This window comes from Scaptodrosophila lebanonensis, unplaced genomic scaffold (genome assembly GCF_003285725.1).
Source record: "Scaptodrosophila lebanonensis strain 11010-0011.00,11010-0021.00 unplaced genomic scaffold, SlebRS2 tig00000072-arrow-pilon, whole genome shotgun sequence".
Taxonomy (NCBI): Eukaryota; Metazoa; Arthropoda; class Insecta; order Diptera; family Drosophilidae; genus Scaptodrosophila; species Scaptodrosophila lebanonensis.
The window spans coordinates 4,779,178-4,795,883 of NW_022060558.1; the positions used below are offsets into that span (position 1 = coordinate 4,779,178).

Below are 16,706 nucleotides of genomic sequence, written 5' to 3' on the forward strand. Positions count from 1 at the left end.
TGGTATCCAGGTTCCCCTGAGCTCTAGGCAGGTCAAGTTTGTGTTTTTATTCTGATACACCCCCCACTCCCCCGTAATTCGTGTTTTTTGTATAACTTCCGTAATTCATGGAATTTTGAAATCAAGGTAGTTACATCCAGTTAGTGCTTGTGTGTCCGTGTGCCAAGTTTCATCATGATAGGTCAATTCTGAAGAAAGTTATAGCCATAAATAAAATCGCCGCCCATGCGCTGTCTGGAGCTCTCCCCGCAGCTGTTGTTGTTGTTGCTGCTTTGGTTCAACTTTGTGTTGCATACATGCACGCATATAATATATGTATGTATTGAATAATTTGTATTTAATTTAATTAAATAATTCAATTAATATTTAATATTTTTTTCCTTTTTGGTGGGAGGTACAGGGTATTTAAGAGTTGAGCTCGACATTAGCATTTCTTTCTTGTTAAATACAATCTTGACTGGTCATTTTTTGTCAGATATCATTAATGTACACCTGTATATCTTGACAAATATAACGTTTATCCCTAAATCCATCTTAATTAATTATTTTAGTATAGTATATACTTTGCAAACTTCTTCTTATGTGAAAAGCATTGTTGTTATTTGAAACATTTTTGAAATATCATTACATTCTACACATAAGGAATAAGACATAACACGGGAAAAACTATCATGATATCATTTAATCGACATATGCTTCTGTTTCGCTCTCACGTCCAATGATGTTACACAAGTTGACTCATGGGACAACTATCTACTACCTCCCATTGAAAGGATTCTTATCTTTTACATTGGCGTGCCAAAAATATGAGACCGTTTCCACCATTTACAATAATACGCCCACAAAAAAACGATTCTTGTAGAAATTTCTTATTTAAAAGTTTTACTCTCCCCTGGGAAATTTGATACGAACGTAAGTATTACAAAGAAAAAGATCAGACTATCTTTAATTTGAAATAAATTATTTTATTTTAATCAATTATGTATAGGTAGACTAGGAACATTTTATACTACAGCGTTTTTGATATTTGTTGGTGCAAACCAATTTCGTTTTTAGATACGTTTCCATTAAATTATAAATTTAGTTTGGCGAAACAAACATCTTAATCAGTCTCAACGTAAAATACATAAATAAATTGTAATACTTAATTTTATGTGCTACGACTATACTTGAAAGCTAACCCCCCGCCCCTAGAACTGTATGACAGCTCGCTTAGTCCACCTCCTCCACAGTAGGACCATTGTAGCTGGCTCCCCCGAAACCTCCCGACTGTTGACCGCAGTTGGCAGCGTTCGGCTGACCACCCGCCTGATGCATTTTGGTCATTATGGGCGAGCAATGCTGTGTCAGCTCCTTGAGCCTGTACTCGAACTCGTCCTTCTCGGCGGTGGTGTTCGTATCCAACCATTTTATGGTCTCGTTGCACTTCTCCAGCAACGAGGATTTGTCGCTCTCGCTGAGTTTGTCTGCACTGGCTTGTTCCGCAGCCTGCTTCACGCCAAAGACATAGCTTTCCAGACTGTTGCGTGCCGCTATGCGCTGGCGGTGTTTCTCATCCTCCTCGGCGTAGCGCTCGGCTTCGTTCACCATGCGGTCGATCTCCGCCTGCGACAGACGACCCTTGTCGTTCTTGATCGTGATGTTCTTCGCCTTGCCTGTACTCATCTCCTTGGCCGTCACATTCAGGATGCCGTTGGCGTCCATATCAAAGGTGACCTCGATTTGGGGCACGCCACGAGGCGCTGGCGGAATTCCGGAGAGGTCGAATGTGCCCAGTGCGTTGTTGTCGCGCGTCATGGCACGCTCGCCCTCGTACACCTGAATGGAGACACCAGGCTGGTTGTCCGCATACGTGGAGAAGGTCTTGGTCTGCTTGCAAGGTATGCGGCAGTTTCGTTCAATCAACTTCGTCATTACGCCACCGGCGGTTTCAATGCCCAAAGATAGTGGCGCCACGTCCACAAGCAGCACGTCCTGGATCTTGCCACTCTGGTCGCCGCTAAGAATGGCAGCCTGCACTGCGGCTCCGTAAGCCACAGCCTCGTCGGGGTTGATAGACAGGTTCAGACTCTTTCCGCAGAAGAATTGCTGCAAAAGGCTCTGAACCTTAGGAATGCGTGTGGAGCCACCGACCAGCACAATATCGTGAATTTGCTGCTTGTCCATCTTGGCGTCGTTCAGCGCTTTCTCCACTGGTGCCAGTGTCTGGCGGAAGAGGTCGGCGCACAACTCCTCGAAGCGGGCGCGGCTCACCTTCGTGTAAAAGTCCTGGCCCTCGAACAATGCATCTATTTCAATGGTAGCCTCAGTGCTGGACGAAAGCGTCCGCTTCGCACGCTCAGCTGCTGTTCGCAGACGTCGCAGTGCACGTGGATTGGAGCGCAGATCCTTCTTGTACTTGCGCTTGAACTCGTCGGCCAAATGGGTCACCAGGCGGTTGTCAAAGTCTTCGCCACCCAGATGAGTGTCGCCGGCAGTAGCTCGCACCTCAAATAGCGAGCCCTCGTCGATGGTTAGTATGGAGACATCGAAGGTGCCACCGCCAAGATCAAATATCAACACATTTCGCTCTCCCTTGAGGTTCTTATCGAGGCCGTAGGCGAGAGCTGCAGCCGTCGGTTCATTGATAATTCGCAGGACATTCAGGCCGGCAATGTGGCCTGCATCTTTGGTGGCCTGGCGCTGGGAATCATTGAAGTAGGCGGGAACTGTGATAACGGCGTCTGTGATGGTCTGTCCCAGATACGCCTCTGCTGTCTCCTTCATCTTCGTGAGTACCATGGAGCTGATCTCTTCCGGTGCAAACCTTTTCTGTTCGCCCTTAAACTCGACACCAATCTTCGGCTTTCCACCTTCGCTGATTACCTTAAATGGCCAGTGCTTGATGTCCTCCACAATTTTGGGGTCGTCATATTTGCGGCCAATCAATCGCTTCGCATCGAAAACTGTGTTCTTTGGATTCATTGCCACCTGGTTCTTGGCCGCGTCGCCGATGAGGCGCTCAGAGTCTGTGAATGCCACATAGCTGGGCGTAGTGCGGTTGCCTTGGTCGTTGGCAATAATCTCCACCTTTCCGTGCTGGTAAACACCCACGCAGGAGTACGTGGTGCCCAAGTCAATACCAATAGCAGGCATTTTGGTTTTCCTTGCTTCTTTACTTTACTTTTCTTCAAACAGTTAAACGAAACTTTGTGTTGCTGAAGTTCAATTCTTTTTCAACGTTGTACTTTTTAGCTTTATTTTATTTAATTATTTCACTTGTGGATGTAAACGCTTTGGTTTAAATATTTTTTTTCGCTTGGTTGCCTTCTTCTTGCTTAGCTTTCGCTTCACGATGTGTTTGCTTTGATTGCTTGATTTCAATTGTGCCGAAGAGAAATTCAGTGGCCCTATTTATACTCGGGCGGTCTATAGTGGAAATTTCGAGACCCGCTCTTCGAGAAGCTACTCGATTATCCGGAATATCTGTGCGCGTGCGAGCGGGATGACTATAGGTTCCTTTTGTGGTGGCGAGTGAGAAGGTAATTTTAAGAGAGGGAGAATGCTTGTTTTAACAAACTAGCACAGAAATCAAATAAGTGTAAAGAAATTTCTAGAATCATTCGCTACTTTGTTGTTGTTGCTTGAATATCAACAAAATCTTCGACCTACCATAACAAATACAGTGAGCTCAGCCTGTTGAAGATATTTAAACTCTTCTTAGTAAAAATATTTGTATACTCTGTACTTGAGTAACAGGCAGGAGGAGGCGTGGTAGACCCCACAAAGTATATAGCCCTGTCTGCCTGTCCGTATGAACACCTGGATGTCAGAGACTATAAGAGTAGAGACACCAAATTTTGCACAAAGTGTTTTTGATTTTCCCCCCACTTCCCCCTATGGGGGTTTTCCCGATTTTCCATTCGTATAATCTCGGAGACTATAAGAACTAGGGACACCAAATTTTAGTCCCAGATGATTTTGTGAACACGCAGAAAATGTTTATTTTGGAATTTCTCTCCCTCCCCCTCGTAACTCCCTTAATTCTTGGAATTTCGAACTCAAATTGCAAATATCCCCAATTAGTGATTATGTGTCCGTATGAGAAGTTTCACTATGATAGACTGATTTAACAAGAAGTTATAGCCATAAATATATTTGCTGCTCAAGCGCTGTCCCCAGCTGTTGCTTATACAGACACGAATAGACGCGCATAAACATATGTACATACACTCACATAGACGCAATTGCTATGTAAATGTGCAATTGTACCACCCTTTACGTGAGTTTGAATACCAAAAGAGGTAAAATCGACCAAAACTTTTTTTTTTAATTCTCTTAATTTTTTTCATTTCTATAATTTTTCTAAACATATGTACAGAATATTTCAAAGTCGGGACACCCGACTTTAGCTTTTTTACTTGTTATACTCTGTACATGAAATGTACAAGAGTATATTAGGTTTGCGGGAGCTGAAAAATGTAACAGGCAGAAGGAGGCGTGGCAGACCCCACAAAGTATATATTATTGATCAGCATGACGAGACGAGTCGATCTAGGCCTGTCTGTCTGTCTGTCCGTCCGTATGAACACCTGGATCTCAGAGACTATAAGAGATAGAGACACCAAATTTTGCACAAAGATGCTTTATGTGTGTATTCTATACGAGTTTGCTTTATTTTTTTGATTCCCCCCCCCCCCCCCACTTCCCCCTATGGTGGTTTTCCTGATTTCCCATTCGTATAATCGCATATATCTCGGAGACCATAAGACCTAGAAACACCAAATTTTAGTCCAAGGTGCCTTGTGTGAATACGCAGAAAATGTATATTTTGGAATTTCCCTCCCTCCCCCCTCTCCCCCGCAAATGCGATTTTCTCTAACTCCCGTAATTCTTGGAATTTCGAACTAAAATTGCAAATACCCCCAGTTAGTAATTATGTGTCCGTATGCCAAGTTTCACTATGATAGACCGATTTACCAAGAAGTTATAGCCATAAATATATTTGCTGCTGCAGCGCTGCTCAAGCGCTGCCCGCGGCTGTTGTTGATGTTGCTGTTTGGTTGACTGCGAAAATGCTTACACAGACACGAATAGATGCGCTTAGGCATACATACACTTACACAGACGCAATTGCTATGTAAATGTGCAATTATACACCCTTGAGTTCGAACACCGAGAAAGGTAAAATCGATCATTGAATTTTTTTTTATTTTTTTAATTTTTTTTATTTTCTATACTTATTGTAAACATATGTACAGAGTATTTCAAAGTCGGGACACCCGACTTTAGCTTTTTTACTTGTTTTTTATTTGGCTGGGGGCTTATGAATAATATTGCCTTAATATTTAAAGTGACAATGTTTCGATGATGATTATGAACTAACAGCATGCTATTTAGGAGTTTTTTAAAGCAATTTGTTTACACCTTTGGTTACATTATTGGCATTTTAGTAAGGATTCCATTCTTCCAAATATATATTAAATCGGTCCAGTAAATTCGGAGCCTTTTCAATTCAAACAAACAAACAAACAATTAAATCTTTCCTCTTTATAATATTAGTATAGATATGATAGTGCATTAAATATTTCAGCTAAAATAATTTCATTCTAAAAGGGACAATATTCATATCAAAAATCTACTACGTATGTACATACGTACTAAAGTAATTACTACTACTATCAATACGTAAAAAGAATCATACATGCATAAACATATGTACATATAATTCGATTTTATTTATATATCTATGGTTCGGCAGATGTCTACTTATGTACATACATATGTGCATTCATACATACAAATGCAAGCATTCTCCCTCTCTTAAAATTACCTTCTCACTCGCCACCAAAAAAGGAACCTATAGTCATCCCGCTCGCGCGCGCACAGATATTCCGGATAATCGAGAAGCTTCTCGAAGAGCGGGTCTCGAAATTTCCACTATAGACCGCCCGAGTATAAATAGGGCCACTGAATTTCTCTTCGGCACAATTGAAATCAAGCAATCAAAGCAAACACATCGTGAAGCGAAAGCTAAGCAACAAGAAGGCAACCAAGCGAAAAAAATATTTAAACCAAAGCGTTTACATCCACAAGTGAAATAATTAAATAAAATAAAGCTAAAAAGTACAACGTTGAAAAAGAATTGAACTTTAGCAACAAGTTTCGTTTAAGTGTTTGAAGAAAAGTAAAGTAAAGAAGCAAGGAAAACCAAAATGCCTGCTATTGGTATTGACTTGGGCACCACGTACTCCTGCGTGGGTGTTTACCAGCACGGAAAGGTGGAGATTATTGCCAACGACCAAGGCAACCGCACTACGCCCAGCTATGTGGCATTCACAGACTCTGAGCGCCTCATCGGCGACGCGGCCAAGAACCAGGTGGCAATGAATCCAAAGAACACAGTTTTCGATGCGAAGCGATTGATTGGTCGCAAATATGACGATCCCAAAATTGTGGAGGACATCAAGCACTGGCCATTTAAGGTAATCAGCGAAGGTGGAAAGCCGAAGATTGGTGTCGAGTTTAAGGGCGAACAGAAAAGGTTTGCACCGGAAGAGATCAGCTCCATGGTACTCACGAAGATGAAGGAGACAGCAGAGGCGTATCTGGGACAGACCATCACAGACGCCGTTATCACAGTTCCCGCCTACTTCAATGATTCCCAGCGCCAGGCCACCAAAGATGCAGGTCACATTGCCGGCCTGAATGTCCTGCGAATTATCAATGAACCGACGGCTGCAGCTCTCGCCTACGGCCTCGATAAGAACCTCAAGGGAGAGCGAAATGTGTTGATATTTGATCTTGGCGGTGGCACCTTCGATGTCTCCATACTGACCATCGACGAGGGCTCGCTATTTGAGGTGCGAGCTACTGCCGGCGACACTCATCTGGGTGGCGAGGACTTTGACAACCGCCTGGTGACCCATTTGGCGGACGAGTTCAAGCGCAAGTACAAGAAGGATCTGCGCTCCAATCCACGTGCACTGCGACGTCTGCGAACAGCAGCTGAGCGTGCGAAGCGGACGCTTTCGTCCAGCACTGAGGCTACCATTGAAATAGATGCATTGTTCGAGGGCCAGGACTTTTACACGAAGGTGAGCCGCGCCCGCTTCGAGGAGTTGTGCGCCGACCTCTTCCGCCAGACACTGGCACCAGTGGAGAAAGCGCTGAACGACGCCAAGATGGACAAGCAGCAAATTCACGATATTGTGCTGGTCGGTGGCTCCACACGCATTCCTAAGGTTCAGAGCCTTTTGCAGCAATTCTTCTGCGGAAAGAGTCTGAACCTGTCTATCAACCCCGACGAGGCTGTGGCTTACGGAGCCGCAGTGCAGGCTGCCATTCTTAGCGGCGACCAGAGTGGCAAGATCCAGGACGTGCTGCTTGTGGACGTGGCGCCACTATCTTTGGGCATTGAAACCGCCGGTGGCGTAATGACGAAGTTGATTGAACGAAACTGCCGCATACCTTGCAAGCAGACCAAGACCTTCTCCACGTATGCGGACAACCAGCCTGGTGTCTCCATTCAGGTGTACGAGGGCGAGCGTGCCATGACGCGCGACAACAACGCACTGGGCACATTCGACCTCTCCGGAATTCCGCCAGCGCCTCGTGGCGTGCCCCAAATCGAGGTCACCTTTGATATGGACGCCAACGGCATCCTGAATGTGACGGCCAAGGAGATGAGTACAGGCAAGGCGAAGAACATCACGATCAAGAACGACAAGGGTCGTCTGTCGCAGGCGGAGATCGACCGCATGGTGAACGAAGCCGAGCGCTACGCCGAGGAGGATGAGAAACACCGCCAGCGCATAGCGGCACGCAACAGTCTGGAAAGCTATGTCTTTGGCGTGAAGCAGGCTGCGGAACAAGCCAGTGCAGACAAACTCAGCGAGAGCGACAAATCCTCGTTGCTGGAGAAGTGCAACGAGACCATAAAATGGTTGGATACGAACACCACCGCCGAGAAGGACGAGTTCGAGTACAGGCTCAAGGAGCTGACACAGCATTGCTCGCCCATAATGACCAAAATGCATCAGGCGGGTGGTCAGCCGAACGCTGCCAACTGCGGTCAACAGTCGGGAGGTTTCGGGGGAGCCAGCTACAATGGTCCCACTGTCGAAGAGGTGGACTAAGCGAATTCACAAACACATCGTTCCATAGTTTTAGTCTTAGTATTATCTTTGTATAATAAATTATTTATGTGCGTGAGACTGAATGCCTGTAAGATCTCGAAATGGACAGGCTCTAGTGAAATTGGTTTGCACTTACCAAATTGAATAAACTGTAACATATCAATGTGACTACTTTAATTAGCGAAAATAAATTGCAATAAAATAAATTATTTATGTACAAGTATTTTACTAGAAAACTTAAAGATCGCGGCCACTCAAAAGAGTGCATAGAAATATCAGTTTAAATTGATTTAAAAAAAAAACAAAATCTTCCAGATGCATTTTTCGAACATTTATCCTCTACTTGCCGCTCATTTACTTACGGTATGATAGCAAATTAATAAGCCATCGAATGTTGTGCTGGGGCGAGTATAAAACTAAGTTATAATATCAATTAGTGTGTAAAGAGTTAAGTATGTTTAATACTATTCCTCTGAAACCAGAATACAGTTGGGACGGAATATGCATGCAATTTAAGTCTTTCATTTTCAATGGTCTCACATACATACGTGGATATTTACGTGTTCGCTGTGTAAAGGAAAGCAGTTCTTGCAACAGCAGTTGCTCATAACTTCAAATAATCTATTTCAATAGTTTATGACTTCTTGAATGGCTGTACTTTTGGCTGCAAAAGTTGCAAATTTTGATGTTTGCAACAAGTAGCAAGGTTTTGGGATTCGATCAAACGTTCGCAATTAAAATGGTGCCAAAAGGCAACTTAATAAATTCTCGAATACATAAAGTGTATAAAGCTACCTCTTTAAACTACAAAATGTTTAAAATTCTGAAGACCGATAAATTCGATATAACATTCAAATGGAAGAAGGCACATTCCATTAATTTAAAAGCACGTGGTAGGGAAGGGATCCATTTTTGATTTATTTACAATATTTTAAATTCTTTGTCGTGCAAACTTTATAACTTAAGTATTTTATTGTCCTTGTCGGGAGATTATACATGTATTTGATAAGAAGTGGGTGTGAACCGGTTTCATACTTTCATTCTTTATTTCAAAATAATTTTAGAAAGGACGGCAAACATTGTATTCTACAAATGGCGATCGACTCTCATGTGCTAAAAACAGCTATTGTACAATCAATCAATGAATTAAACAATTAATTCCGATCTAATTTCTATTATGGAATGGATTTAGTTTTTAATGCCATGTGTCAGCACATGTTGCTTCCATTTATCCTGCCGTGCGAAAGCCTTGCCACAAACTGAACATTGGAATGGCTGCTCACCCGTATGCTGACGGCGGTGGACTTTGAGTTCGAAGTAAACCGGATAGGCCTTATCGCAAAGATCGCATTTGAATGGCTTATCACCAGTATGCCGGCGCATATGAATAGTCAGTTTGCTAGGGCTTAGTGCATCTAAGCCACAAAGTGAGCAAAGGTACTTGCTCTTTTTGATCGCCACTTGCTCGCTATGATGCACATTGCGTATGTGCCTTGTCATACAGCCATGAACAGCAAAGGTGCGGTCGCACTGTGGACACTGGAATGGTCGGGGACTCGAAGACTCCGTTACAAGCATCGATGGCTTGCGGACATGAAGTGTGCGAATGTGCTTGGTAAGATTCTCCTGATATTGAAACTTGAAATGACAATGGGGACAGTCCAATTTCTTGCCCTCATTGTGGCATTGCGTTTCTACATGATGTTCCAATATGCTCTGAAAAAATAATGAAAGGGTAAAAAGTGCTATGAAAGTGTAAATTTTAATTTATTACTGACCTTGCTGACGGTGGTAAAAATACATTTACCACAGGAGTATGGCATTTCATCAAATGCATGGATGCTCATTTGGTGATCATTGATTTCATATTTCCGCCTAAATTGTAATTGGCATAGGTCGCAGTTGTATATATTTAACTTATGCTCAGTGGAAAAATCGCTATCATCGCTATCCGTATCGTCAAGCTGCAACTCGAAGCCAACTTCAGTTGCTATCATGTAACTGTTTTTGGCTTCCTCATGTACTTCAAGTTCACTTAAAATATGGCTGCGCAACTCTTTTACTCTTTCAAATTCCAAATCGCATAACTTACAAATAATTTTCTTCGGACCGAATGACTTCGCACCAGCCTTTTGATATGTCTCTGCCAAAGGCAAGTCGTGAACGGCGATGCCGTGGCGCAGCAAGTGTTTGTGGAATAAGGCCAAACGATTGAATGAACGCTTACATATATTACAGACTATGGATTCATTATCATGATCCCGCATATGCTTGGTGAATGAATTTTTAGCCACAAAGCTTCGATCACATTTGTCACACTGATACACCTCGTCCTTGCACTCTATCGCCAAGTCATTGTTTTCCTTATGACTCTGCAAGTGCATTCTATAATTGTGACGCCAGAAGAAGCGCTGGGGACATTCGTCGCATAGAAAGCGTTTCTGTGTATTGCGACACAGTGTCTTCGTGTGATGTAACAACAAATCGGCATTCACAAAACGTGCATTACATCTTTTACAGACGTTTGTTGCCTCCAGCCAAGAGTGATTCAATAAATGATGTTCATTAACCATAAATTTACGCGGCCAGGTACCTGATTCACACAATTCACAAGCGTAGCTTTTCTCGTCATTATCGCCGTCTGTGTCGGAACTATCCAAGCTCATCTCATAACCAACGTCATTGGTAATGGAGTAGTAGGGAGAATAAATACCGGCTCCAAGATCATCGAATATGTGCTGCTTTAGGTCATCTGCAGTAGTCTCCTCTGCTTTTCTATAAAAGCTCTCGGCAATGCGTGCAATAGGCTGACCATGCGCCTCAAATGAAATATCTGTGGGGTGTGCTTCCAAGTGTGCTCGTAGTTGGGAAACCTTACCAAACCTTTGCAAGCAAATCATACATTCTATTGTTTTGCAACCATTTGATTTACAGCAATTCAAATCAAAGTCAATCAGGCGGCGATTTTCCTTTCGTTTGTTCCGACGCTTGGGTCTCCCATTGTGCGTTCCTTGCTCGTGACGTCTAAGACTATGCAAGTATTTAAAAGACATTGTACATAACTTGCAATTGTACTTGCCTCCGGCCCTTCGCATTTGGGGCTCATCGTCCGGTTCGCTGTTTTAATTTTAATGAGTGCTTAAATATACAAATATTTGCGACCAACTTACAGTTTATGCTCATAATTGGTACTGTCGCTTAAGTGCTCCTCCTCCTGATATACTAAGGGATCTATAGTTGTTGTTTGCTGAATTTGTTTCCCAGCCAATAATGGCTTTCCTCTACCAGTAACGCTACACAAGATAACCGGCTGCTCGTCTAAACATTTCTCATCTTCGGATGCTGTCTCCAATTTCATATGGTTTATAAAATGTTCATTTGCTTCTTGAGCTTGAAGAACAAAATCATAGGCACCAATAAGCCTTTGAGTGCAGCTGCGACATATCCATCGCGGTAGTATTGTTGAATCCTAAAAAGTTTTAACAAACTATTAGTTACTAAATTAAAGAAAATTATTTTATTAGCCTGTACATGAAGACTTGTCAACTCCGCAAGAAGCTGAGCATATGTTTTGCCATCATATTCCTTGCTTACGGCATCGAGCGTATTGAAATAGGTCGAGATATCCCTGCTGTTGCAGGTCCTGCATTGTTTTACCATTGTTTAGTCCAATTTAAATATGTACATATGTATATTTAAAATTTCAGCCGTCTGTCGAGGTAGAAGGGGATAACTTTTGCCATTCACCATAATCAATGGTTTCACATTGCTTCTGCCACTTGTTCCAACACTATTTTCGACAACAATATAAAATATCGACTTATCGATATCAACCATCTTCACGCCGCTTGCAGTTGCATTGTTACTACAAATAACGTAAATATAACGAACCGTTTGGGCTATTGTTTTGGGCAAATAAATGTCGCCAAAATGCCGGTGGGCGAAATTTGTAGAACATGCGCGAGACAGACTTTCCATTTCGTTGAACTCTCAACTCATTCCGAGAAATGTGCAAATAAGAGTTTGTTGGAGGTGTTGCGAGAGTTGACAAAACTAGACGTAAGCGCAGTACAATATTTACAGATGACTTGCAGTGTGATATTACATTCGCTGTTCTAACTTTAAGCTATGTTTTGAACACGCGGAAGATATGCCACAATCTATTTGTAGCGAGTGCCACCAACGCTTGATAAGTGCCTATGTATTTGTATTGGATGCGCAACAGGCGCACGAACAGCTGCTGTCAAAACTGCGCGCAAGCTCACTGGACGAGACGCCCATAGACATACCAATTCAGGTGAACATAAAAACTGAAATTGACATTGGTGAGGAGCGCTATCTGCCTGAAAACGGTAGCAGCAGCACGGATATAAACGTGACCAGCTCTGAGAAAAAACCGGAGAAGGAAGACAACAATATGGAAGATGCAGTACACGAAGACGAGTGGGTATTTGGAACACGCAAGGTAGTACCGAATTTAATGTTTTTCTTTTTTAAATGTGACTTTAGTTATGACGACCACAAGCCCTTGGGCACTCGGCGTAGCTTGCGTAAAAACAGAAATAGAGAAGGAATAAAAGAGCAGAACGAAGCGTAAGTTTGCCGAACAATATTATTGCCAAAATCGTATAAATTATTGTCTCATTCAGTAAAACGCAAATAAATGAGGAGGAGTCGCCCATTAAACGTCGACGTGGGCGTCCAGCACTCTATGATAGAACAGAATCCCTAAACGAGAGTGGCAGACATGCTTGTGATGTGTGTGGCAAGACATTTTCCTGGTTCCGCGATATGCAGCGTCATGCGCGTGTTCACTTTGAGCAAGCCTCATACGTGTGTGAGATGTGTGGCAAAGGTTTTCTGCGCAAGGACAAGTACACATTTCATTTGCGCTCTCATAAAAAAAGGGATGCCAAAAGCCAGGCTGTAACGCTTAACAATGAATGGCGGTTTGCGGAGCGACTCTACAGTTCGGGCAGACTAAAACTTGTGGAATGTAAGCTCTGTGGCTTAAAGTGCCAGCGAGTGCTTGAACTGCGACAGCATTTGTCCCTGCATGCCAACATCGAAACGCTAGATAACCTAACAATGAACAGCGATATAGTCCAGGTGCATTACAATCAGATGGAGATGCATGAGATCAAACATCAGATATGCTCAGACATTGCATCACAGAATATGGAAAAATACTATGCAGTGGTAAACGCACATGGGTACGAGCTGTGCCTTAGCGACTCGGATGAAGAGCCTTCTGTTGATGATGATAACAGCAAATACTATTGTGAGCCATGCAATTTGCCGTATACACGAAAACATCGTCTTATACGTCACACTTTGGAGGAACACAGCCAGGAGAGATCGGCGCCACCGCAAAGTTGTAGTGTCTGTCACATTGGCTTTGTCTGCAGCAAACTTTTAAAGCAGCACATGAAGAGCCAGTGCAACAATGCGTTAAAACGTTTGGTCTGTTCCCATTGCCCGGGAAAGTTTATGTGGCAACAGAATCTCGTTAGACATGCTTGCACCCATCATAAATCTGCTGATCATGATGAGTTGGGGCATTTCAAAAGAGAAACAGCGGGATCTCCGACAGATTCGGAGCCAATAGCCTCGGAACCTGTTGCCACTCGCAGAGGTAGAGGTAGACCTAAATCTTCTGGCTCCGTAAAGCTACAGTGCTCCGATTGTGAAAAGGTGTTTATGTGGCGCAAGGATCTGAATCGTCACATGCGCATGCATCAGCCAAACAGAGATCAGTTTGAATGTGCATACTGCGATCGAAAATTTCATCGCAAGGATGGATTGAAATCACATATGCGTGTACACAACGAGGAACTGGCAGCCACAACAGATACAAATTCTGCAGCCTTGGTGAAGCGTGAGGCTGTTGATCGAATGCCAGTGGTGCTAACACAACTAGCATATCCCAATGGTTGCAAGCAAATTCAGTGCATGATTTGTCTAACAAAACACACAAAAATTTCTGATTTACGCACACATTTGCGGACCCATCAATATGTCGTCAACCTTCAAGATGAGCGTAGCACACCAGCAGCGATTGCCAGTATTTCATGTCAACTTTATCCAGAGCTTGCGCTTCCATTGTTAAAACAGGAATTGGTCGAGCGCATTATGAAAGATGTAGCCCAAAGCGTGGAGCTGGAACGCTTCTATTCGATCACCAATGAAGCTGGTAACGAGCTCAGCTTGGACAGCAGCGAAACAGACAGTGACTCGGAGGGAGAACTAGTTGTCGGTGATTCATTCAAGCAGGCTCGTTATGTATGTGAACTTTGCCGAGCGGCCCTGCCACGAAAGCACGAAATTTATGCCCATCAGCTGGAATTCCACGAATGGCAGGAAGCGAGTAATGTCTGCCCACACTGCAATGCTAGGTTTGTGGATGCGAAGCTGTTGGAGCATCATTATCGTACGCTATGTCGCAATACACAAAAGCGTTTTTTATGCAAGAAATGCCCGCTTCGCTTTCGGTGGAAGGGAAACCTCAGGTTGCACACGAATGTGGCCCATCAAGAGGTGCACGTTAAAGAGGATGCAGTGGCGCCAAAGCAGGTGAGATGGCCACAGTTTTAACACCCATATAAAGATCCCTACTTAATTCATCTGCACTTAATTCAATGCTGCAGGCAGAAAACACTGAAAACACCACCAGCAAGGTCGCTGCCTCGAACTACAATTGTGCAGATTGCAAGCGCAGCTTTAGCATGCAAAAAGATCTCACCAGGCACGTTCTTATGCATGGGAAGGATGCGAACATTTATCGTTGTCGTTGGTGTGCCCGTCGCTTCTATCGGCTTGCAAACTTACTTCAGCACATCGAGCGGCATGGCATCAATGCGGCCCAACTTCCATATGCCGAAGCTCTAGTCAATGTCAATCGCCATGCTAATGGCCAAAAGTGTATTCTCTGCAAGGTGTGCGATTGTAGTTTCAGCAGCATTGCTGAACTGCGGGCCCATCTTCAAAACACACCAGCGGGCACGCATTTTGATTATGGATCGCTGCAGAACTATTCCATTACCAATGAACTTGGCTACGAGCTGCATTTGGATGATTCTGAAACGGATGAGGATAGCAAGGCGCCGAATGCTCCACCACATTATACCTGCTCCATCTGTAAGCTCCGTGTCCGACGCAAGTATGAGCTCTATCAGCATCAACAAGCTATGCATCCCCTGGAGCGTATTACCGACGGCTGCCCGCACTGCATCTTCAAGAGCGTTTCACCCGCGCTTCTCGAGCATCACAAACGTGTACAGTGTGAGAATACAGAGAAACAGCTGAAGTGCAGCAAATGCGACTACAAATTTATGTGGGAGACGAACTTGTTGTTGCACATGCAACTGCAGCACAGCGGGGAAACAGAGTCGTCCACTATGCCATTGGAACAGAAAACGATAGCCAGAGAAGTCATCGATCAGGGTAGAATCTTCCAGTGCAGTAACTGCCCATGCAAATACAATCGCAAGGATCGACTGACAGCACACATTAAAAAGATGCACACGCAGAGCTTACCATCAACATCGAAGGCCGCTCTGCTGGTAGACAAACATCAAAACCAGCCCAAACGTTTCCTCTGTGCTTTCTGCGGCAAAGCTGTTAGTTCGTCATCGAATCTTATCATACACATGCGTCGCCACACAGGCGAAAAGCCATTCAAATGCGAATACTGTGAAATGGCTTTTCCGCGCTCTTCCGACTTGCAGTGCCATCGGCGAAAGCATACGGGCGAACGTCCGCATGTCTGCACGGTGTGTCAAAAAGGCTTTTCACGCTCCTATAAACTTCGCCAACACATGCGAATACATAACGGCGAACGTCCATACAAATGCAGCTATTGCGAGAAGAGCTTTACGCAGTCAAACGACCTCACACTCCACATAAGACGGCACACCGGGGAGCGTCCCTATCCTTGCGGCATCTGCGGTGAACGTTTCATACAGGGCACGGCGCTGAAGAACCATCGGATGCAGCAAGGCCACTACGAAGCTGCTGAAGAAGACACTGCAGAGGAGCCAAAGGGCGGCCACGCGATGTTAGCGGAATATGTAGCCGAGTGAAATAGAATAGACCAATTGGGTCTATCGAGCTGAGCACCCAAGAATTGCTCCACACTTATTATTATTAATCGAATATCCTAATTATGTTCTAAGAATATAATGTTGATTGATTGGAAACGACGAATATGAGAGTTGTATGCTTCAGCTATTATAAGAAGCTAGAGCCATTTACATATTTCAAAAGGTACACCACAAGTAATATCGGTCGGAAAAGATGACACCGAAAACGGTACCCATGGATTTCTTTTTAAAATCAGCCTTTATTTGAAATATTCCGACCTTAGAGAAACATACATGCCAATTTTTTTTGGCTACCTTACTTATACTTAACAACCTTTTGTCTGCATTAAAGATGGACATGTTCATATACATATGTATGTATGTACATGCATACATGTACGAAAGGTTCTGCCACGCCTCCTACGTATTACATTCATATGTACATACATACATATGTAGCATTAGTATGAACAATTCAAATATATGCATTCAATTTAAAAGATTGATT

General features: G+C 43.6%; 4 protein-coding genes across 4 annotated transcripts; 2 read left to right on the forward strand and 2 right to left on the reverse strand.

Annotated features, from left to right (window-relative positions):
* Positions 1-1,041: 1,041 nt before the first annotated feature.
* Positions 1,042-3,433, reverse strand: LOC115625049 (major heat shock 70 kDa protein Ab). The gene has a single exon (XM_030519901.1). It carries the CDS (start codon positions 3,133-3,135, stop codon positions 1,213-1,215), a length of 1,923 nt encoding a protein of 640 aa, XP_030375761.1. The 5' UTR covers positions 3,136-3,433; the 3' UTR covers positions 1,042-1,212.
* Positions 3,434-6,004: 2,571 nt separating this feature from the next.
* Positions 6,005-8,340, forward strand: LOC115625055 (major heat shock 70 kDa protein Ab). The gene has a single exon (XM_030519917.1). The coding sequence runs from the start codon at positions 6,195-6,197 to the stop codon at positions 8,115-8,117; it is 1,923 nt and encodes a 640-aa protein (XP_030375777.1). The 5' UTR covers positions 6,005-6,194; the 3' UTR covers positions 8,118-8,340.
* Positions 8,341-9,138: 798 nt separating this feature from the next.
* Positions 9,139-11,838, reverse strand: LOC115625226 (zinc finger protein 26-like). The gene is made up of 4 exons (XM_030520209.1): positions 11,649-11,838; positions 11,288-11,586; positions 9,896-11,234; positions 9,139-9,833 (listed from the first exon to the last, which is right to left on the reverse strand). The coding sequence occupies exons 1-4, from the start codon at positions 11,775-11,777 to the stop codon at positions 9,306-9,308; spliced, it is 2,295 nt and encodes a 764-aa protein (XP_030376069.1). The 5' UTR covers positions 11,778-11,838; the 3' UTR covers positions 9,139-9,305.
* Positions 11,839-12,027: 189 nt separating this feature from the next.
* LOC115625578 (zinc finger protein Xfin) lies at positions 12,028-16,322 on the forward strand. Its single transcript, XM_030520678.1, has 5 exons — positions 12,028-12,176; positions 12,244-12,560; positions 12,627-12,710; positions 12,767-14,690; positions 14,765-16,322. The coding sequence occupies exons 1-5, from the start codon at positions 12,048-12,050 to the stop codon at positions 16,196-16,198; spliced, it is 3,888 nt and encodes a 1,295-aa protein (XP_030376538.1). The 5' UTR covers positions 12,028-12,047; the 3' UTR covers positions 16,199-16,322.
* The last annotated feature ends 384 nt before the right edge of the window (positions 16,323-16,706 follow it).